The 23,491-nt window shown below is 45.3% G+C and overlaps 1 protein-coding gene across 1 annotated transcript in view; it reads left to right on the top strand.

The window, feature by feature from the left end:
• The window catches only part of SEMA5B (semaphorin 5B), a gene marked incomplete in the record, with an annotated part of 415,784 nt that overhangs the window by 331,885 nt on the left and 60,408 nt on the right, over positions 1-23,491 (top strand). The window contains 2 exon segments of the mRNA XM_030209426.1: positions 13,169-13,312; positions 21,502-21,649. Of these exon segments, the coding sequence (XP_030065286.1) occupies positions 13,169-13,312; positions 21,502-21,649 (292 nt within the window).

The raw sequence follows: 23,491 nt of genomic DNA on the forward strand, positions 1-23,491 counted from the left end.
TGACGTCCTGCAGGACGTCAGACTCACAGAAACAGAAGCCTGCGCAGCCTTCTACATGGAATATTGCTAGTGGAATAGCAACATTCCATTTAGGATCTCCAATAGTAGCAACATTCCATGTAGAATCTCCAATAGTATCTATTTTATTTTTGTTACATTTGTACCCCGCGCTTTCCCACTCATGGCAGGCTCAATGCGGCTTACATGGGGCAATGGAGGGTTAAGTGACTTGCCCAGAGTCACAAGGAGCTGCCTGTGCCTGAAGTGGGAATCGAACTCAGTTCCTCAGTTCCCCAGGACCAAAGTCCACCACCCTAACCACTAGGCCACTCCTCCACTTTGATTGGCAGGCCTGAAAGGTGATATATTGAGTACGATTGCAATTCAAGATGATAGATAGGTTCATTCTTTTACAAAATGTTTTAAGAAAATACTTTAACGTCACATATTTTTATTCACCACACCTGGAAACCAGACTAAAATGAGGCTTTCGACAACAAGTTTTCCATAAACAGCTATATCACTGCTCTCCTATAATTTTATTTTATTTATTTACTAGGAAAGAAGGCCCGTTTCTCAGAGCAATGAAACGGGCGCTAGCTTTTTTTGGGGGGGTGGGGGGGGTGACTCACATTCGGAGAACAGTGGCGATTTTCCTGGGCCGCCCCGTTGCTCGTCGCGGTCGTAGCTGGTTCGTGCGCTGCCGCTGTTAGCGTTGTCGTAGCTCTGTGTGGGTGGCGATTTTCCTGGGCCGCCCTCGACGTCATCGCGTTTTGACGCGAGGGCGGAGTACAGGCACAGTAATAAAACTCACCCTCAACGTTTGCTCCGCCCTCGATGTCATGACGTTTGACGCGAGGGCGGGGCCCGGTGGCTTCACCACCATGAACCTGAAGGAACTGAAGTCAGTGGCTTGGCTTCACTGACGTCAGTGTCCTCAGAACGTTGAGGGTGAGTTTTATTATAGTAAATTAGTTTGTTACATTTGTAGCCCACATTTTCCCACCTATTTGCAGGCTCAATGTGGCTTACATAGTACCGTAAAGGCGTTCACCAATTCCGATATGAACAAATACAGTAATGTTGTGATAGAATAAGGTTCATGTGTACAGACACATTAGGGAATCGTAGAGAGGAAGAGTTGTTATATGTCCATTACGAGCTTTGGTTTGGTTGTGTTGCAGGGTACAGGCATTTAAGTTGGGTCGGTGGGGTATGCCTTTTTGAACAGGTTGGTTTTTAATGATTTCCAGAAGTTAGGGGTTATCATAAGTTGTTTTCACGGCTTTTGGTAATGCGTTCCATAGTTGTGTGCTTATGTAGGAAAAGCTGGATGCATAGGTTGATTTGTATTTGAGTCCTTTGCAGCTTGGGTAGTGGAGATTTAGGTACGTTCGTGTTGATCCTGTTGCATTTCTGGTTGGCAGGTCTATGAGGTCTGTCACGTATCCCGGGGCTTCGCTGTAGAAAAGTTTATGAACCAGGGTGCAGATTTTGAAAGCAATACGTTCTTTTGATTGGAAGCCAGTGCAGCTTTTCTCGGAGGGGTTTGGCGCATTCGAATGTCCCGGGACATCACTGTAGAGTTGTAACTTTACCCCTTGGGGAATTTTGTGCTACTGCGCAATGCAGAATTTGCCCGGGATTCCCCACCTTCGCAGGCTGCGTAGAATTCTGCCTTTCCGGTGCACAATTCTGTGGAGTCTGCCTTTGCAGGCAGAGCGGCACAGATACCGGCCACCGGAAAGTAACTCCCACTTTACGTTCACACTCACTGGTCCAGCACGTAGGAGAAGAAGCTGCACAGTTGCACGTCAGGCGTCTTCCTCCTCTGCTGTGACAATTCCATTAAGCTGCGTGGCTGTACGGAGGCCTTCGTGGATCAAAGGAACAGTCGGGCCCAGGACGGCAGAAGAGCAGAAAGCAACCCAATGTATGGCTCGGCAGCTCCTCTTCCTCCTCCTATCACGCTGGACCGGTGAGTGTGTGTGCGGGGGAGGGGGGGAGTCTGAAAAAATGTAATTGGCGGGTGGGTTCAGGTAGGGGGGTTGGAATGTGGGTGCAGGGAGGGATCTGGAAAAAAGGTGGATGCAGTGTGGATGCAGAGAGGGGGGATGGTATGTGGGTGCAGGAAGGGGGCTGGAAAAATGTGGATGAGGTGTGTGTGTGTGCGTGCCTTCTGCTCAGTGTGCTGCTGCGGCTCGGAAAGCGAATAGAATGTTGGGTATTATTAGGAAAGGTATGGAAAACAGGTGTGAGGATGTTATAATGCTGTTATATCCCTACATGGTGCCACCGCACCTTGAGTATTGTGTTCAATTCTGGTCGCCGCATCTCAAGAAAGATATAGTGGAATTGGAAAAGGTGCAGCGAAGGGCGACTAAAATGATAGCGGGGATGGGACGACTTCCCTATGAAGAAAGACTAAGGAGGCTAGGGCTTTTCAGCTTGGAGAAGAGACGGCTGAGGGGAGACATGATAGAGGTATATAAAATAATGAGTGGAGTGGAACAGGTGGATGTGAAGCGTCTGTTCACGCTTTCCAAAAATACTCGGACTAGGGGGCATGCGATGAAACTACAGTGTACTAAATTTAAAACAAATCGGAGAAAAAGTTTCTTCTCCCAACGCATAATTAAACTCTGGAACTCGTTGCTGGAGAACGTGGTGAAGGCGGTTAGCTTAGCAGAGTTTAAAAAGGGGTTGGACGGTTTCCTAAAGGACAAGTCCATAAACCACTACTAAATGGACTTGGGCAAAATCCACAATTCCAGGAACAACATGTATAGAATGTTTGTACGTTTGGGAAGCTCGCCAGGTGCCCTTGGCCTGGATTGGCCGCTGTCGTGGACAGGATGCTGGGCTCGATGGACCCTTGGTCTTTTCCCAGTGTGGCATTACTTATGTACTTATGTCCTCTACTTGGCTCACTTTTATTACATAGAGCAGTGATTTAACCTATTGTGATGTCATAGTGGCTCATTCCACCAATAAGAGCCAATCTCATTAGTGATGTCACAATGGCTTGATTGTATAGAATGTTTGTACGTTTGGGAAGCTTGCCAGGTGCCCTTGGCCTGGATTGGCCGCTGTCATGGACAGGATGCTGGGCTCGATGGACCCTTGGTCTTTTCCCAGTGTGGCATTACTTATGTACTTATGTCCTCTACTTGGCTCACTTTTATTACATAGAGCAGTGATTTAACCTATTGTGATGTCATAGTGGCTCATTCCACCAATAAGAGCCAACCTCATTAGTGATGTCACAATGGCTTGATTGTATAGAATGTTTGTACGTTTGGGAAGCTTGCCAGGTGCCCTTGGCCTGGATTGGCCGCTGTCGTGGACAGGATGCTGGGCTCGATGGACCCTTGGTCTTTTCCCAGTGTGGCATTACTTATGTACTTATGACTACATGAAAGTGCATGGGAAACTATGGTGGTGGTGAGATATTTCATGCCTGGGGGAAATGCTAGCCCTTATTATAGGGGAATTCTGCACACACACATTACAAATCAATTTTGCGGAATTTTTTTTTTTTTTTGGTACAGAATTCCTCCTGGAGTAAAGCTGTAACAGATGCAGTGGAGTATTGAAATGGTAGCTTCTGCTTTTGTAGTTTGCATTTATTCACATTTTGATGTAACATGTCATGAAGAAGGTTGTAGGTAATACAGGACATATTCTGTCACTCTTCTGCTTCATTCTAGATTGCAGAACCTGAGGGATAGAGACCCGCCTCTGTGTATACCTGCTTTTTTTGTTGTTTTTTTTAATGATTGTTGTGTAAGTTTGGATTCCTTAGTATATGTGTCTACTTTTATATTCCCATACTTGGAGAATGTACTATATGTATTGACAGCACATAAATTAGCAAACCTACAGGCTGGTCTTTGGGCTTCTGAGATCTCTTTGGGTCAAATATGGCAGACGGTAATAAAAATAGCAGACGCTGGAGAGCTTTCTGCTCCTCTCTCCCTCATTTCCCTGCTGCCCTTCAAATGCACTTTCTTCCATATCTAAATGCGGAAAGACGCTCAGAAAATATTCTGGAAGCACAACTAAGAGAGACTGCCAAGAAAAGCAGGGCTGCTGATAGACAGGGTGTCAGGACAATGTCTGAGTTTTAAATTTCTCCCGACTCACAACCGGTCAATCCAAAATATACAGACAGCCTCTGTTGGAAACGTTAGCAGCACGCTTTATACAAAAAAAAAAAAATTAAAATGAAAGCGCTCGTTAAATAGGATAAGGGAGGTAAATGAAGGGATCATTATCACCTCTCTCCTCAGCACTATTTTGAATAGTACCGGGGCAGTCCGTAGGCAGAGCTGGGTGGAGTTCACAGTTATCCGATTAGCAGTGATATTCAATTTGCTAACTGGATAACTATCCAGTAGGATCTCAATATTGCTGTTATCCAGAAAGCGGCGTCAGTCACCACTGAATCCGGATATTTAGCACTGGCCACTGGTAGTGAATAAGTCAGGCGCAGCATCCATCATTTTAAAAAAAAAAAACAGTGATTGTCCAGGCTGAATATTAGCGCGCTTGTTCTTACTAAGGCAAATAAAGAACAAAAAGAAAGAGGCACAGAGAGGTCGCTTCTATTCTAAATCTAAACAAAAACCAGCTGGAAAAGAAGTGAGCTCATGTTTGTCCCTGCAGAGTTGTAATTGTCAATTCTGAGGCACACCAAGAGAACCGGGATTCAGTTATTTCAGTGGAGGTTTACATTAAAATCATTCATGTCACCTTTCTGGAATAACTATGTGGAGTAATGATGTCATATTATGTGAAAGTGAACAATAAGACAAGAAGTGATGTGTGTGTGTGTGTTCTGGGAAGGAGACATTCCCCCAGAAGGTGTGGTATTATTATGACAAACAGCTGCATTAATTGAAATGTCCTGCCGCATCATGTGAAAACGCGGTGGCAGTAAAATACAATTTAACATGATATATTATAGGCTACCACGCAAACTTAGGAGACAATTCAGAGAGGTCAAGAGAAAGTCAGCCTCCATAAGTAATTATAACCAGGGCTAGAGGAGAAAAGATTCAGGTCTGTAACACGGGGACAGTGGAAAAAGGACAATGCAAGAAAGAAAAATATAATACTTTTCAGGGATATTTTTTTTACTTGTACGTTTTAAGTGAGGAAAATTCTGGCGTTTGCTCTTAGCATCGGGATATGTTTAGAGGATGGGCTGCCCTCCAATTTGAAGGGAACTATATTATACCCTGGACTTGTAATGTAGGCAACTGTTAAGAGTTTGATTCCAACTGAGGGAGCCCAGCGGGATTCAGGCTGGATTAGACGCATGGTCCTCACAAGCAATCCTGGGGTAGGAAGGAAGAGGAGGAGAATCCCCTCTCCCTACCCACTCCTCTCCCAACATCCCCCCTACCTCATGGCTCATAAACAGAACACCAAAAAACTAATACAAAATACATTTCCAAGTTAAATAAAGTTAAATAATAATCATAAAATAAAATCTAAACAAATCAAAACATATACAATATATAACATCAAACTGTTATAAAATCCCCCCCCCCCCCCCATATACACACACACATTCTAGTTTAAGTTCATGGATTACAAAAAAAATTAAAGAGTCAAACCCATTCCAGGCTTCTTAATTTCTAACTATCAGTTATAGATAGAATAGTTCAAAGGGACACCAACCCCAGGCAGAAGTGTGGAGGAGTGGCCTAGTGGTTAGGGTGGTGAACTTTGGTCCTGGGGAACTGAGGAACTGAGTTCGATTCCCACTTCAGGCACAGGCAGCTCCTTGTGACTCTGGGCAAGTCACTTAACCCTCCATTGCCCCAGGTACAAATAAGTACCTGTATATACTATGTAAGCCGCATTGAGCCTGCTATGAGTGGGAAAGCGCAGGGTACAAATGTAGCAAAAATAAAATAGATACTATTGGAGATTCTACATGGAATGTTGCTATTCCACTAGCAACATTCCATGTAGAAGGCTGCGCAGGCTTCTGTTTCTGTGAGTCTGACGTCCATCAGACTCACTAGGTGCAGGACGTCAGACTCGCAGAAGCCTGCGCGGCCACATTGATGATCTGCAAGGGCCGACTTCTACATGGAATGTTGCTAGTGGAATAGCAACATTCCATGTAGAATCTCAAATAGTAGCAACAGTGGAGGAGTGACCTAGTGGTTAGGGTGGTGGACTTTGGTCCTGGGGAACTGAGGAACTGAGTTCGATTCCCACTTCAGGCACAGGCAGCTCCTTGTGACTCTGGGCAAGTCACTTAACCCTCCATTGCCCCATGTAAGCTGCATTGAGCCTGCCATGAGTGGGAAAGCGCAGGGTACAAATGTAACCAAAAAAAAAAAAGATGATACAGTTGGAGGTGCTGGGTTGCCACTGACCTCTTTTTAACAAGCAGTATGGTCATGGGTGAAGGAATAGGAAAGAAAGAGAAGTGATGTGATGGAGGGGGGAGCAAAACAATGAGTGAAAGATTAGGGAGGCAAAAGCGAGTGAGGGGATTGGAAATGCTGCAGGGTTCCCTGCAGCATTTCCAATCCCCTCACTCGCTTTTGAATATCACCGCTAATCGGATAACTGTGAACTCCACCCAGCTCTGCCTATGGACTGCCAGGTACTATTCAAAATAGTGCTGAGGTGGTCTGTGAGCCGTGGAAAAGCCCAACTAAACCATTTAACTTGTTAACAGCGGCCGTTCTCCAAGCACATGGCTTTGAGTATTACCCCAGATGTGTCTTCTGCATATGACTTGGAAAATCCCATTTTTCTCACAACATGGGAGCAAGTCCATAACTTAGTGGCAAGATGTAGGTGTGTACATAGCACCAAGGAGGTTTAATTGACAGGAGACTGCGGGAGCTTGCTTGGCCCATTATCTGGCCTGAAGCCAGTAGGCGGCGCTTACTGCCATATTGAGTCACTCAAAACAATAGCAAACGCTTATTAGAGATAAGGATTGCCTATGCATGGCTTGGCATGGACCAATAGGTTGCTTTGGTTTGAGTGTATCAAGATGGTGGCTATGGCTTCAGTCTTGTCATGTGATGCCATCTCCTGTCAATTAAACCTCCTTGCATAGCACTGATTCTATAACAGACCTGCCTGGGCTTCACCCACATGTACGCCCCCCTCGCAGTTACACAGTGAGCAACTTTGGCATATACATTATAGAATGGTGCCTAGTGCTTACATGCATAACTGCCAATTATTGACCCCACTGATATAATAATACAATAACATTTATATTCCACTACAAACCATATTCTGGATCAATGCAGATTACAATATAAAAGAGACTAGGCCAGCTCTAAATGTGGTGAAATCTATGAAAAGGTGGTAGGAAGGAATGATTATACACCATGCCCATGGAGAACTGAACCAATTAGGCAAGTCAGAAGAGAATTAAGGCAGGCTGAGAGGAAATGGAGGAAATCTTATGATGCAGACGATTATGATAGTTACAAATGTGTGAGTGGATGAGAAATGACTATTTTAGGAAGCGGGTGCCGGGGGTTTTGAATGGACCACAGGAGTTGTATTGTACAGGGAAGTACTTGGTCAATGGATATGATGATAAATGTATGAAGACTGGGCCTGATGCTATAGCTTAATCAGATTTTATTGATGGATAAGATGGTTGCACTGGAGAGGAGGGTGGGTGATTGTGAAAATCAAGAGAAATATCAGGATTTGCAGGTTGTGGCATCTAAATGGGTTGGGTTTGAGGAGGTTAGGGTTCAGGAGATGGTAAGAATGGTTTCTATGATTAAACCTAAACGATCGTTGTCAGATCCTTGTTTGTCTGGAGTCATTTGTCAAATGGCAGATAAAATCGCTTTACATTTGACATATATTATGAATAGGTCTGTTATAGAGGGTGAGCTTCCAGTTGTTTGTAAGCAAGCTAAAAATGAGAAATTAGATTCTGATAGTATGGGTAGTTATAGATCTATTTCTGTGGTCCCTTTTTTGGGGAATGTAATTGAGAAGGCAGTTTTGCAACAACTTGAAGACTTTGTGGATGTGAATGATTGTTTGCACAAATTTCAATATGGATTTGGAAAGGCCCAAAGTGTGGAGACATTATTCATTTCTACTGTTGATATTTTGAGGAGTGAGGTGGATAGAAATCAATGTTTTTTGTCCGATTTCTTTGGATGTGTCATCTGCTTTTGACTCTATTGATGGGTCTATATTATTGGCAAGGTTACGGAAGTTGGGAATAGCAGGTAAGGTATGTGATTGGTTTGCCTCCTTCCTATTTGTCAGACCGTGCTTTATTTGTGCAAAGTGATGGAGGGGGTCTCTAAATCCATTCCTGTGTTGAGAGGGGTTCCACAGGGTCAGCTTTGTCTGCGCTCCTGTTTAATATTTACTGTATATGGTCCCATTGTGTGAAGTATCAGAATCATTAGATGAGGAGTTATCTGTGTGATTGACTTCTTATATGAATGATATTTGTAAAATGGATGACAACTAATAAGTTGACTTTGAATGTGGGGAAATATGACATTTTTATTGTAGGAAGAGTAATGGATGATTGTTGGCCTTCGGCTATTCGTGTGGGAGAAATTGATGTACCAGTATGAAAGGAGACATAGGCGTAGTTTGACTGTTTCATTTGGGGGGGCAAAGGAGGGGGCGGAGCATATTAGCATATTCATTTGCATATATACATATGCAAATGAATATGCTAATATGGAGGAAGGAAGGAAGGGAAAAAAAGCTGGCTTTTTTTGGGAATAACCATAATGAATATGTATGAGATATCAAGCCAGCTCTTTCTCCCTTCCTTCTTTCCTTCTTCCACTCCAGTAGTATTTCCCCACCCCTTTTCCCATACCATGCCAGTGTTGACCTTAGAAATGCATAAGCTCTATATGTAGATCCTTCAAGAGGTAGTGTGTCATGATTTAGGCTCTACACCCTTTCTGATGTTTTGGTGCCACCTCAGTAAAGCCAACACACAATCTCTCCACTGCAACACACTATACACAAACCTGTGCAAAAACACACTCATAACCTTACTAAACCATAACAGCACTAATTCCAAGGACAGGATGAGCTGCAACCTTATGCGTGAAAAGGCAGAACTGTATTTACACCAGGCTCTAAAACACCAATACACTACCTCGTGAAAAACACATGACACAACAGACATGACACAAGGAACTAGAAAGCAAAAAATATGAAGGCAAAATACTGAACTGGAAAGTTAACTCGATGTCAGACTCAGCATGCAGCAATACCAGAAAAATTGAAACTTACATGCAAAATTTCACAGAAAGCTGACATATTCCAATTAATAAATTCTGAATAAAATACTTTTTTCTACCTTTGTTGTCTGATCATTTAGTTTTTCTATTCGCTTTGGTCCCAGTGTCTTCTGTTTTATGCAGTATCTTCTTTCCATTTGATATTCCATTTAATAGATTCAAAATAAAATACTTTTTTGTACCTTTGTTGTCTGGACATTTTACTGTTCAATCATGCTGGTTCCAGTTTCCTCTTTTCTTGTCTTTCTGCTAATTCTCCTTCAACTGCTTGCTGTCCATTTGTCTTTTCTCTTCTCTCCTGTCTTATTCCATTCCTTCACTACACCTACCTTTGACACATTATTTCTTTTTTAGCTGTTTCCTCTGTTTTTTTTTCTTTGCTGCCTCTCTGTTCACTTAAATTTCACCCTCGTCCTCATCCTTCTCCTTTTTAGTTTTCAGCTATCAAATTCCATTTCCTTCTCTCACCCACTAGCTGCCCCATTCCTCTTCTCAGTCCTTCCTCCAACCTTCCATTTCCTTTCATCTTTAATCAATTCTCCATTACCACATTTCTGCCCCCCCCCCCCCATCACTATCATCCTCTCATTTGTTTCCTTCCCACCTCCCCTTTGGCCTCTCCCAAATAGTTCCACCATTTGCAGCATCTTCCTCCCTCCAACCTTCTAGCCCAGCACGCCTGCTCCCTTTCTCCCCTTGTAGCCTAATATCTCCCTGTCCCTTCCACACACACATCCACACCCCAGTATCTTCCAGCCCCCCCCCCCCTCCCTGTGGTCCAGCATTTCTTCCTCTCTCTCTCCCCTCCCTCCAATTGTCCAGCATTTCTCCCTCACTCCCTTCTGTCCCTGGATCCACAATCTCCCTCTTTTTCTCTTTCCCCTCTAATGTATATCTATCCCTCCCTCTCATCCATCCCCATGTACAAACTCTCTTCCCTCCTTCTTCTCTCCCACTGCCCACATCACTCTCAGTATCTCCCTTCCTTGCACCCTGGGCCCAACATCTATCTCTTTCGTTCTCTTCCTTCCCCTTTTAGCATCTCTCCCATCCCCATACAGCATCTCTCTCTGTCTCCCTCCCTCCCACTTCCATGTTCCAACATTTCACCTTTTCTCTTGCTGTCCCTCCCTCCTCCTCCACATCCAGTATTATTTCTCCCTCTCTCTCCCCCATGCATCTCCCCCCACCAACATTCCCCACCTCTCTTGCTCACCTCTACCTAGCATTACCCCATCACCTCAACAGTGCTCCTGTGACTGTCTCTCCCTGCCACCAGCCAGCATGCTGCCTCGCTCTTCCTCGCCGGCACTGCCTCAGTCCCTGACTCCCTGCAGCATTTTTGTCCGTCGCCGTCAGCACTGCCATTCATTCTCACAGGCAGCCTCGTTCCCGCTCCCCTTTGCCGCGTCCTCCGGCTCTCTCTGATGCACTTCCTGTTTAACAGGAAGTGCATCAGAGAGAGCCGGTCGGAGGAGTGGAAGCGGCAAAGGGGAGCGGGAACGAGGCTGCCTGTGAGAATGAATGGCAGCGCTGACGGCGACGGACAAAAATGCTGCAGGGAGTCAGGGACTGAGGCAGCGCCGGCGGGGAAGACACAATTAAGCCCTGCCAGTTCGCCGGTGCGACTCGTTTGGGGGGGCAATGCCCCCCCTCGCCCCCCCCAATCTACGCCCATGGAAAGGAGATAAAGATATTGGTTGTGATTTTGTATTCTGAGCTTTCAACGAAAGGTTAAATTGTGCTTGTGGCTCAGTCAGCCTTTCATCAACTGCAGATGTCGTTTCATTTAAAACCTATGTTATGTCCAGTTGACTTTTGGAGTGTTATTCAAGTGATGGTTTTGTCTAAAAGTAGATTACTGTAACTCTTTCTACTTGGGTGTTCCAGAGTATGGGCTTTAAGCATTACACATAGTACAGAATGCAGCTGCTAGATTGGTTGCTGGCATCTCTAAACTTGAACATATAACACCAATGTTGAAACAACTTCACTGGTTGCTAGTATAAGGTTTTAACTCTCATTTATCAAGTGGTTCTTGTTAAAAAGACCTTCTGTTTTCATCTGGAAGGTCTTTAAGAACTGATTTTACTAAATCTTTGAATTTTGTATTTGGTATATTCTGTGCATTGGGTAACTACCCGAGCATTTATTTATTTATTTATTTATTTATTTATTTATAGCATTTCTACCCCGCTCGATAACAGGCTCAGTGCGACTTACAATGTATAGGTACAGAGTATCACAGGGATAACACAATTTGAGGGTACAAAGTATCAAAGAGGTAATACAATGTATGGGTAAAAAGTGTCACTTAGATAATACAGTTGTGTAGAGAAGGGTAAAAGGAAGAGATGTGGGGGAAGGATTGAGGTATGTTTAATGTTAGTGGTGTGGGTTAGAGTCATAACTTAAGTTGGGTTGTTTGGATAGGCTTGTTTGAAGAGGTATGTTTTCAGCAGCTTTCGGAAGCGTAGATGTTCGTTTGTTGTTCGGATGAATCTTGGAATGGCGTTCCAAAGTTGGCTGCCTATAACGGAGAAGTTGGATGCATAGTAGGTTTTGTATTTGAGACCTTTGCAATTAGGCAAGTGAAGATTGAGATATGTTCGCGAGGATTTGGACCTGTTCCTGGCTGGAAGGTCGATTAGGTTGGTCATGTAACTTGGAGATTCTCCGTGGAGGATCTTGTGGATCAGTGTGTGGACTTTGAAGTGTATTCGTTCTTTAATGGGGAGCCAGTGGAGTTTTTCCCGGAGAGGTGTTGCACTTTCGAATCGTGATTTACCGAAAATGAGTCTGGCTGCCGTGTTTTGGGCGATTTGGAGTTTTTTTAGAATGTGGGCTTTGCAACCAATGAAGATACTATCGTAGTAGTCCGCATGGGGTGAGTACAGCTTTTTCAATTGCAGGAACGCTTATGTGCAATGCCTTGCCCGGTCAGTTGCATAGAAGCAGTAGTACTCAACAATTTAAGAAACTGTTAAAACACAGCTTTTTGTACAAGCTTTTTTCTGATAGGCAATGCAGGTTTGGAGACTTTGTAATGGCAGCTCTTCATGTTAATGAAAATGTATTTTGTTATTTGTTATTTTTGTATTTTAGTATGCATGTTTGTATGGAAACCGCTTATAAATGGGTTAAAAGTGGTTTAAATAAATAAATACATACATAACATACAGAATAAGCTTTAAAATTCATCATAGACTATTTCAACTAACCCTAAAAAGTAACAACTTCCTAAACAGATGAGCAATATACTAAGATTAAAGAGCATCCAGCATCAATTCAAACATATAGAAAATAAATATGTTTTTAACAACTTTACTCAGATATATGGAAAATAAATGTTTTTTAACAATTTTGGAAATTTCAAGTACTGTGAAATCAACCTCAGCTCAAGGGGAAGTGAATTCCTGCATTGAGCTGATCTATAACATATGCACGCATTTGGCACCTAACATTAGATGCCAAGTTAAAGAATGTGATGATGACCAGGGGCTGGTCTAGGGAGAGGTTGCATTTGACAATGTAATTGTACTGCTGCTAGTTTGATGACTTGGTATACATATATGGCAGCCCGCCCAATAGTCATTTCACCACTGGTATGACCAGACAAGGTGGAACATGGCATGGAACAGTGAGGATAAAGGAGAAACCTATTGCCCAATACTAGTATTTACTCTTGGAAAGGGAAAGACCAATGGAAAATGAACCACTTGATATGGTTTCTAGGCTGACTTACTGACTAGACTTAGCTGTTGTCACTGCATATTGATTCAACATTCTTGGATTTGGCAAAGCAAGATGGGCAAAAAAGGGACATTTCTAAAAGAGCCACTCATTTTTCCCATCTCCTTCCCCTACTTCCACAGAAATGGAGCGTGGACACCATGGTCCTCATGGGCCCAATGCAGTACAAGTTGTGGAATTGGCTTTCAGGTCCGGCAGCGATCATGCAGTAATCCGGCCCCCAGATTTGGGGGCAGAGTTTGTGTAGGCCAGAGCAGAGAGGAACGGTAAGTATGATCCAGTCAAAAGTTGTCTTTATGATAATCCTTCTTGTTTCCTTTAGTTCTTCCATTCTGGAGCAGAAAGAAGCAGTTACTCTTCTGAAAGTTCAACCTGCATTCCTGGTAATAGGCTAATTAGAATGCTTCTCCACTGATTCATATTGAGCATAGTTAGTCTTACTTTGATATATCCGATGTAGAACAGCTAGGGCATGGCCTCTAGAGAGAAGAAGTACATGTATCCAGTGGCGTACCGAGGGCGGGCGGTGGGGGCGGTCTGCCCCGGGTGCACGCCGCAGGAGGGGTACAGGGAGCAGCTGCACGGCTGCTGGCTCTGCTGGTTCCCTGCTTCCTCTGCTGTTACTTCCTGTTCTAGGGCAAAGGGAGCAGGGAACCATTGGAGCCGACAGCCACACAGCTGCTCCCAGCACCCCAGCAGGTAAGAAGAATGCACCATGGGGGGGTGGGCTTGGAGGTGATATGCCAGAGGGTGTCGTATGCACCTGGGGGTGTGTCGTGCTGAACCCGGGAGGGGGAGTGCACAGTGGCAATCCGCCCCCGGTGGCAGCTGACCAAGGAACGGCACTGCATGTATCTTATTTGTTAAAAAGATGGGCTTTTATGAGCACACAGAACAATTTTACAAATGCTTCCTAATTTAAGGACTTGTGTGCAGGGCTGATGTGGAGAAAGAGCAGGGTTCAGCACCCATCTTCCCCTTATGCATACACACTTTTCTGCCCTCCACCTTTTCTTCAGCCCAGACTCTGTTCCTCTGCTATGCTTTCTGCCAACAGTGGAAGAGCACTGCTTATATATGTGTTTGACACACTGAAGCCAGTAGAGGAATCAGCAGATGTGCTTAAGAAGTGTTATTTTCCTTCTGCTGGAAGAAAGGAAGGGGAAATGGATCACAGAATGGATGCATGGGGGGAGAGGAAGAGCAAAGGATAGCACTGGAATGGGGTGATGTGATATTGAAGTCTTGTGCCCCCAAAAGATGAGCCCATTCACCATCCCCCTCAGGATGGTTCTGCCTGTGTGACCTGGAAAAGTCATGTGGATCATCATCTGTGCCTGGTGGTCGCATTATCCAGTAAGAGGTATCACAGCCAGCAAAAAATCTGGTTTTCCATAGGACCAAAATGGTTGCTGCTGGGTTCCCAAACCTGCCCTGGTGACAGGGCCGGTCTTAGCAAGTGCGGGGCCCTATGCAGACCAATTTGGTGGGGCCCCATCCTAGCCCCGCCCACCCTAGCCCTGCCCCCACCCTAGCTCCGCCCCCACCCTAGCTCCACCCCATTGATAAGATTATTCCATTTTTAGAACATTTTTTTATTTATGAAATTTCAAATAAAGACAAATGAAGCTAAACTTGTACAAAAAGTCCACTACAATTAGTAGTTCCAATTCTGATAACAAAGGAGAATAAAGGAAAAATATTAAGAAAAGATCCAGTACTTTCAAATTCCCCTATTACTCTGTAACCCACCAAACCAGAGAGGCAAGTAGCCACATCAGTTACTAAATAGTTTGAACTGATTGTACGTACTTTATATCAGATTTTGCTACTTCATGATTTACATTCTCAGATTTTAGCTTAGTAATCTTTTCTTCCTGTGATTGCAGTCTAGCTTCCAAATGATTAATTCGAGGTGTCATATCATTAATTACTGGAAGCAGGGGAAATATCTGCAGATCTATGTGAAAATAACCCAGATATGTTAGAAACAGCCTCTTCCAAGCCAGAAGATCTTACTTGCTCAGCTTCTCTAGCAACTAATGTTGTTGTGCCAAATCCCTCTCAGGGAGGCAGACATTTCCAACCCTTGCACCGGCCGCAAGCGTCGTTAGATGAGAGAGACACTTCTCCTGATCTTCCTGCCTGCATGGAATCCGATTTCGATTTGGCATAAGTGCACAACTGTTGGCGTCAGCAACGATGGCTCACCTCATGTCCTCACTACCTCCGACCAAGCTCCAGCTTTTCCTGCTCAGTGACTCCCGCCCTCGCGTCTGGAAACAGGAAATACATCAGAAGGCGGGACATTGAGCGGGAAGCTGGAGCCTGGAGGTGAGCCGTCGCGCTGCAACTGTCTGTCGTTGCCGTTGGGGTCGTCGCTGCCTGGGCTGGCTCGCTGGCATCGCTCAGTTAGTTGCCGGGGTCTGGGGACTCGGGAGCTGACAGCGGGCTCAGCGGGCCCAAGCCGGGGGTGGGTGCCGCGCCGGTGGTGGCGGGAGCGGAGTGTCCGAGCCGCGGGAATGGGGATCATCTCAGGTGACTAAGGCGAGGAGCGGAGGCATGAACGAGGCAGAGTTGAGGCACTGCACGGGGCCCCCTTAGGCGCGCCGTTCGGGGCCCCCTTAGGCGCGGGGCCCTATGCGGTCGCCTTGGTCGCCTCTGCCTAAGACCGGCCCTGCCTGGTGACCCCACGGCCAGTCAGATTTTCAGGATATCTATAACAAATATGGAAATGATAAAATCAGATCAGTGATAGATATATATAGACTTTTATTTGTGCAAATAGCAATCTCCTTGCATCGTCCGACACTGGCTGTGTTTCACCCAAAAAGGGCTGCCTCAGAGGCTACAAAACAGTAGATTAAATTAAAAACAACAAATTAATTAAAAAATAAAAACAGGTATAATATAAAATCAATAAACAAGTACAGCGCTGCGTATGCTTTGTAGCACTTTATAAATGCTAAATAGTAGTAGTAATTAATTCGTTGTTTTTAATTTAATCTACTGGTTTGTAGCCCCTGAGGCAGCCCTTTTTGAGCGAAACACGGCCAGCGACGGGCGATGCAAGGAGATTGCTATTTGCACGAATAAAAGTCTATATCTATCTATCACTGATCTGCTTTTATCATTTCCATCTTGGAGCTTGCGGATCGGATCAATTGCCTATCTATAACAAATATGCTTGAGATGAATTTAGAGACCCTGAGAGGCCCAATCTTTGGCCAAATTCTCCTAATGGTCTTAGCTAAGTGCTTGACAGATTTGCAGCTAATGGCACAGATTTATGGAGCCAATCTGGGAGATAACAAAGCCAGAGAAAACTGCTTGGGCAGCATTGGAAATCTGCTGAAAATGAAGAATCTGCTACATTAGGAACTGGAGCAGTTTCTAAGACATGACTAGAACACATTTTGTTCCAGTGTGTGCGCCTTGTGATAGGGTATTCATTTGGAATAAGGGGAGCCCAGCTAAGCATAAAGCACAAAAGCATTCCAAGAATAGGTTGAGAATAACGAAAGTACAATTCTCAGAGTTATAAATTACCAAGTAACTGTACTTTATAAATATGCACATTGTAACACCAGTCTGTGACATTTTATAAATATCCATCTACCCAGTCAAAAGACCAAAATAACAGGTGTAAAATTGAATATAAAATGTCGGAGAATAAAAAGCTGAGAGGGAGAGAGTTTTAAAAATGATGGTTAATTAATTTAAAAATACCTAAATGCAGAGCATACGTGGAGGGGCATAATCGAAAGGGGTGCCCAGGTTTTCCTGAGGACATCCTCGCAGGATGTCCCAGCGAAGGGGCGGGGAAACCATCATCGAAACAAGATGGGTGTCTATCTTTCATTTCGATAATACAGTCAGGGACGCCCAAATCGAGAAATTTAGGTCAACCTTAGAGATGGTCATCCTTAGAGATGGTTGTCCCCGATTTTCGGCGATAATGGAATCCGAGGACGCCCATCTCAGAAACGACCAAATCCAAGCCATTTGGTCATGGGAGGAGCCAGCATTCGTAGTGCACTAGTCCCCTTGACATGCCAGGACACCAACCGGGCACCCTAGGGGGCACTGCAGTGGACTTCAGAAATTGCTCCCAGGTGCATAGCTCCATTACCTTGTGTGCTGAGCCCCCCAAAAACCCACTCCCCACAACTGTACACCACTACCATAGCCCTTAGGGATGAAGGGTGGCACCTAGATGTGGGTGCAGTGGGTTTGTGGTGGGTTTTAGAGGGCTCACATTTACCACCACAAGTGTAACAGGTAGGGGGGGATGGGCCTGGGTCCAGCTGCCTGAAGTGCACTGTACCCACTAAAACTGCTCCAGGGACCTGCATACTGCTGTCATGGAGCTGGGTATGATATTTGAGGCTGGAAAAAAATATTAAAAAAAAATTTTTTTAATAGGGTGGGTAGGGATTAGTGACCACTGGGGGAGTAAGAGGAGGTCATCCCCAATTCCCTCCGGTGGTCATCTGGTCATTTAGGGCACATTTTTGTGGCTTGGTCATTAAAAAAAAAGGATCAAGTAAAGTCGTCCAAGTGTTCGTCAGGGACACCCTTCTTTTTTCCATTATCAGTTGAGGATGCCCATGTGTTAAGCACGCCCCAGTCCCGCCTACACTATGCTTCCGACACGCCCCCGTGAACTTTGGTTGTCCCCGCTACGGAAAGCAGTTGAGGGCGCCCAAAATCGGCTTTTGATTATGCCGATTTGGGCGACCCTAGAAGAAGGACGCCCATCTCCCGATTTGTGTCGAAAGATGGGCGCTCTTCTCTTTCAAAAATTAGCCTGCTAGTAACATAGTAAATGATGGCAGATAAAGACCTGTACGGTCCATCCAGTCTGCCCAACAAGATAAACTCATTTTGCATGGTATGCGATACTTTATATGTATACCCGAGTTTGATTTGTCCTTTCCATTCTCAGGGCACAGACCGTAGAAGTATGCCCAGCACTCTTCTTGTACTAAAAGTTATGAAGCTAACTTTGACACCCCTTAAAATTTACACTGAAGCCCATCCATATCTATTCAGTCACGATCAGGGCGTAGACCATAGAAGTCTGCCCAGCACCGGTTTCACTTCCCATTTATTTATTTATTTATTTGTTACATTTGTATCCCACATTTTCCCACCTATTTGCAGGCTCAATGTGGCTTGCATAGTACCGTGATGGCGTTCGCCGGTTCCGGTAAGAACAAATACAAGGTGTTATTGTGGTAGAATAAGGTTCATGTATGGTGGAAATTTAGGGGAACTTAAGGAGGTAGAGGGGAGTAGGGGTGTTTCCATTACGATCTTTGGTTTTGTTGTGTTGCAGATACTCAGGCTTTTATTACCGGTGTCGCCACCCAATCTCCGCATCACAAGCTTGTTGTAATATCCAAGAACTGGCCATTCGAGAGACCACATTCAGAGCTCCGGTGCACAGCGAGGGAGCTTTTACGAAGTATTGTTTATGGCTCTGTAGTAGCTATGTTTGTACGTCTTATGTAAGGCAGTGCATAAGAGGTTATTACTTGCATGTAGGTCAGTGATTCTCAGCCCAGTCCTTGAGACACACCTAGCCAGTCAGGTTTTCAGGCTACTCCATAATGAATATGCATGAAGAGATTTGCATGTACTACCTCCATTGTATGCAGCTATAACTCGTGCATATTCATTGTAGGTCGTCTGAAAACCTACCTGGTTTGGTGTGTCCCGAGGACTGAGTTCAGAACCCCTGATGTAGGTGGTTCTTTCCCCTATCACTTGTTTGTGACTACAGTTTTCTGGGCATGAGACACGGGAACTCAGTGGTAAAAGTTTCTCTTAGTGTAACAACTCATGAAGAATCATCACGTGTATTCACTGTAGATACCTTAAAAACATAGGTGTTGCTATGGGGTGGCAAAGGGTGGTAAAACCACCCCAAAAATATGGCTCGTCACCCCAAAGAGCTCTTTTTTTTCTGGTACCTGCCCATGAGGCTTTTCTGCTCAATTTGTTAGGGAACATTTTGTCGAAGGCTATTTTGTTACAAGGCTATTTTGACCGGGCTATTATGTCAGGGTGCCCTACCAGTATCCTTTATAGTCTCCAGACTCCACTCCCATATGGAAGAATTCATTGAATGGTGCTATCAAATAACACTTATTCTCTGTGTGGCTGAAACTTGATAAAGGGGTTCCTTAGGCCTTTTGGGACTTAAAGTATCTTTTATAGCTAATTTAAAGATAGGGAAGGGGAGAGCTGTGATCTGCAGAAATGTCACTTTGTCTTATCTCCCCCAATACCTGCATTGCGTCCCCTGTGCCTCTCCCCCACCCCAATACTTTTGCTTAGTGATGCCACTTCATAAAAACCCGGCTGGCTGTAGGGTCACCAGGACCAGTTTGGGAAGCTCCAGACTAATAGAATAACGATAAGGGAAATTAATGAGAAGTAAAAACTGGTTTTGGAGAAGATAGAACTGTACAAAGAGTAACAGCAGAGAGGAACAGAATAACGGAGCCGCTTTAAGGAGTCTGTAAGTCAATTTACCTCTCAGACTGAGCAACAGACCTGCTGGGTTAGCAAGATGGTGTTCATTCAAGACAGGTAACGCATGCTGAAAGGTTCTGCAATTAATGCCTTGTTGTACTTGTTACTCTCGGTTCCGATATTTGTACTGGAATGCAGATGTTTTTCTTCCCTGGGTCTGGCCCTGAGAAGATATGTGTACATGATGAATGGATGCTGCTACACGGTTTTCATGACTTCCTGTCACTTCTGATTTTCTTATCTTGAAAGAGAGCTGTGATAAAACTGCCTCAAAAAATTAGATCTATGACTCTGGGGTTTTTTTTTTTGCTACTAGAATACCATCAAATAGTATAAATGATCAGAATGCGGAAGGAAATCATTTGGTTCCAGCTGGAGAATATGCTTGGGATGGTTCAACTCCTCCATGTAGTTTTGTACAGAAGGACTGGTGTGCCACACTGTGGTGTGGGGGCTCTATCTTTGGGGGATGAGTTCAACCTGGGACACACTAGAGGTGATGAGCTCAGGTCCAGGGTGGGAGGAAAGGTGACTGCCTAAAGCAGGGGCATAGCCAAACAGCCAAATTTGGGTGGGCCTGAGTCCAAGGTGGGTGGGCATGGAATTCATGCTCCCCCCCCCCCCCCCCTGCTCTGCTCTTCATCCCTCCCTCCACCTGCAAGCCCACAATATTAAATACCTGAGCAGGAGGGGATCTACAAACCCCGCCAGCTGAAGATTTCCTCCTGCTTAGTCAGTCAGCGCTCTTCCAAACAAGCCAGCAGCACTTTCCTCGAGCTAATGCCATGGCCAGCAGGCTGTGCATGCATGAAAACTAAGCATGTGAAAAGGGGCTGGTGTTGGTTTCAGCTCGAGGCAAGTGCTGCCAGCTGCCGTTTGAAAGAGCATTGGCTGCCTGAGGAGGAAATCTTCAGCTGACGGGGTTTGAGGACCTCTGCAAGCCAAAGCAACAGTGCACAATTTTGGGTGGGCCAGAGTACAAATAGGGTGGGCCCTGGCCCATCCAGGCCCACCCATGGCTACGCCACTGGCCTAAAGTATGGCAGCCCTCACCAGCCAATGAGCAGTACTGTACGTTGATCTCACCAGCCAATGAGCAGGCAGTACGGTACACTGATCTCACCAGCCAATGAGCAGTACTGTACATTGATCTCACCCAAGGTTGCCAGGTTGAAAACATTTTCCCCACCCAAAACCAGCCCCAAACCCACCCAAAACCCACACAAAGTCAAACCCCGCCCCCGACGTCTTTAACCCTGCCTCCGATGTCTTTAACCCCGCCTCCGACGTTCCTCCGACATCATTAACCCCGCCCCTGACGTAACCTCCGACGTCAACTCCGCCCCCAACGTCATTAACCCCGCCTCTGCGGGGCTTCTATTGGGCCAATAGAAGCCCTGGAAAACCGCCCAAACCCACACCGCGGCCGTGAAAAAGCAGCCCAATTTCCCGCAGCCCATAGCCGTCAAAATTTCCCCGCAGCCGGTCGCGGAAACCTACCCAATTGGGTGGGAAAACCGCCCACCTGGCAACCGTGATCTCACCAGCCAATGAGCAGTACTGTACGTTGATCTCACCAGCCAATGAGCAGGCAGTACTGTAAACTGATCTCACCAGCCAATGAGCAGTACTGTACATTGATCTCACCAGCCAATGGGCAGGCAGTACTGTACATTGATCTCACTAGCCAATGAGCAGTACTGAGCATGCAGACCTAGAAGGAAGGGTTCCTTCAGCCCTAGGGACAGCAAGCATTCCTTGAGCTACCTGGTCTTGCTATGTACAGGGAAGGGGTTTATCCGTCAGTGTTGGGCCTCTTTGTTGCACGTAGATAAGGAATGAGCCATTAGTCCAGTGAGCCTCATAGGATAAGGACTGTAATATTTTCAAACACAGAATGATTTATTTTCAGCTTCTGCAATGAAAACATTCCCTGTCCATTGCCAATATTTTGGTCATCATGGGGCCCGTGGAGCAAATGCAGTGCCAACTGTGGCAGCGGGATCCATTCACGGCAGAGGTCCTGTGAGAATGGCAACACCTGCCCTGGGTGTGCAACGGTATGTTATGTTCTAGGTTATCGTACATCGGCATTAATAGGAAATTGTCCTGCATCTCTTCACTCATTTTTCAAAAGGGGCCACCTTCTGCCTCTTGGGAGGAAAAATGGTGTGCCAAAAATTAAGAAGCTTCCAGTGATATTTGGGGCAATATTTCCATTTGTGGTGCAAGGTGCATTAAAAAAAATGTATATTTGAAAAAAAATGTTAGATTATAAAGATAACGTTAAAATAGTGTCTTATAATGGAATATCACCTAATGTAGAATTTCTGTTCTCGTAAACTGATCAGGCTGAGAAGTGATACACATTTTTTAGCATCACTTACCATGCCTTAACTGCAAAGCACAGGGAAGTGCAAAGGCTGAGCTGTAAGTATTGGGAAGGTGCTCAGTACGTCCACTGCAATTACCGCAAGGACAAGTTCTGTATTGCATGTTCTAATTAGTTAATTAACTGTTACGCCGAACAGTAACAGTTACCGCTCTGGTGCGCGAAACGGATGTGTTAATTTGCACATTAACCCCAAGATTCTATAAAGCTGTGCGCCCAAATTTCTGACTAGCATGCAACTTTGGGCGTGCAAGTTATAGAATAGTGCCAGTTATTTTCCGAATTTAATTGCTAAATTAGGTGCTAATTGGACTTAAGTACCAATAATAGCTCTTAAGTGGTGTTAATTGATGGTAATTTGTAGTTATACATGTAATTGCACTTAGGCGATATTCTGTAAGCTTAGGGCCCGATATTCAGCCAGCAGAGGGCAGCACTTTTGCAGTCCGCCGTCAGTATTAAGTCCATATATTCAGTGCCGGGCCATTTCCAGCGACCTGCATTCAATATCTGGATTTTTTGTAGCTGCTAAAAAGTTAATTGGTTAAGCTGATATTCAGTGCCAGGCATGTAGCCAGATCTCAACTTTGAGGAGGGCCTGAGCCCAAAGTAGGGGGGGGGGGCACATTTTGCCCCACCTACCTGCTGCTCCCCACCCCCCACCGCAACCTCACATACCTGGGCTGATGGGGGTCCCCAAGCCCAGAAGCCTTCCTCCAGAGCGGTTTGCTACCACACCACCTGCCCAGCTTCTACCCCCCCCAGTGGCTCGCATGCTCGGTTTTAATGAAATTGAGCATGCGCGAAACTTCACATATGCTCAGTTTCACGAAAACCGAGCATGCGTGCACGGGGGTGGGGGAGGGGGAGAGCAGGCCAGGCAGCGCGACGGTGAACAGCACTGGAGAAAGGCTTCTGCTGGCAGGGCTCGGGGACCCCCGCCATCCCAGGCTCCCAAGGTGTCTCCCCCTCCCCCGTGGCTATGCCACTGTTCAGCGCTAACAGGTTAACATTTTAGCGGTTAAAGATATGCCTGCAACACAAAGAGGGTTAGGCACTGAATATCCTCACCTAACTGGCTATGTCGCGCGATATAGCTATTTAGCGGAAGATAACCTGTTATCTAAAGGCGCCAGTATGTTATTTAACCAGTCAGCAGTAATGTCTGGCTGGTTAAATAGGTTTGAATATCGGAGGGGGGGTGGGGGTTGCACGCATAAATCCCTTGATTTGAACTTTCACTATGATATTGTATTAATGTTGAGAACAATCACAGAACATGTGTAATAAAAATGAAAAACGAACAGTGTAGCAGTGGCGTATTTCCACAAGGTACGTGTGTTGCATACGCACCCCTTGTCAGACCTGGCCCCCCACCCCTCCACCCGTACCTAAAAAATCATCTAAAAGGCTGCAGTCTTCTCTTGGGCAGCGGCACTCATAGCCTGCCTGCAGCCTGCACTGGGACTTCCTCTCTGAACAGTCCCACCCATCACAAAATAGGAAGTTG

The sequence above is a fragment of the Microcaecilia unicolor genome, chromosome 7, assembly GCF_901765095.1.
Source record: "Microcaecilia unicolor chromosome 7, aMicUni1.1, whole genome shotgun sequence".
In the NCBI taxonomy this organism is placed as follows: Eukaryota; Metazoa; Chordata; class Amphibia; order Gymnophiona; family Siphonopidae; genus Microcaecilia; species Microcaecilia unicolor.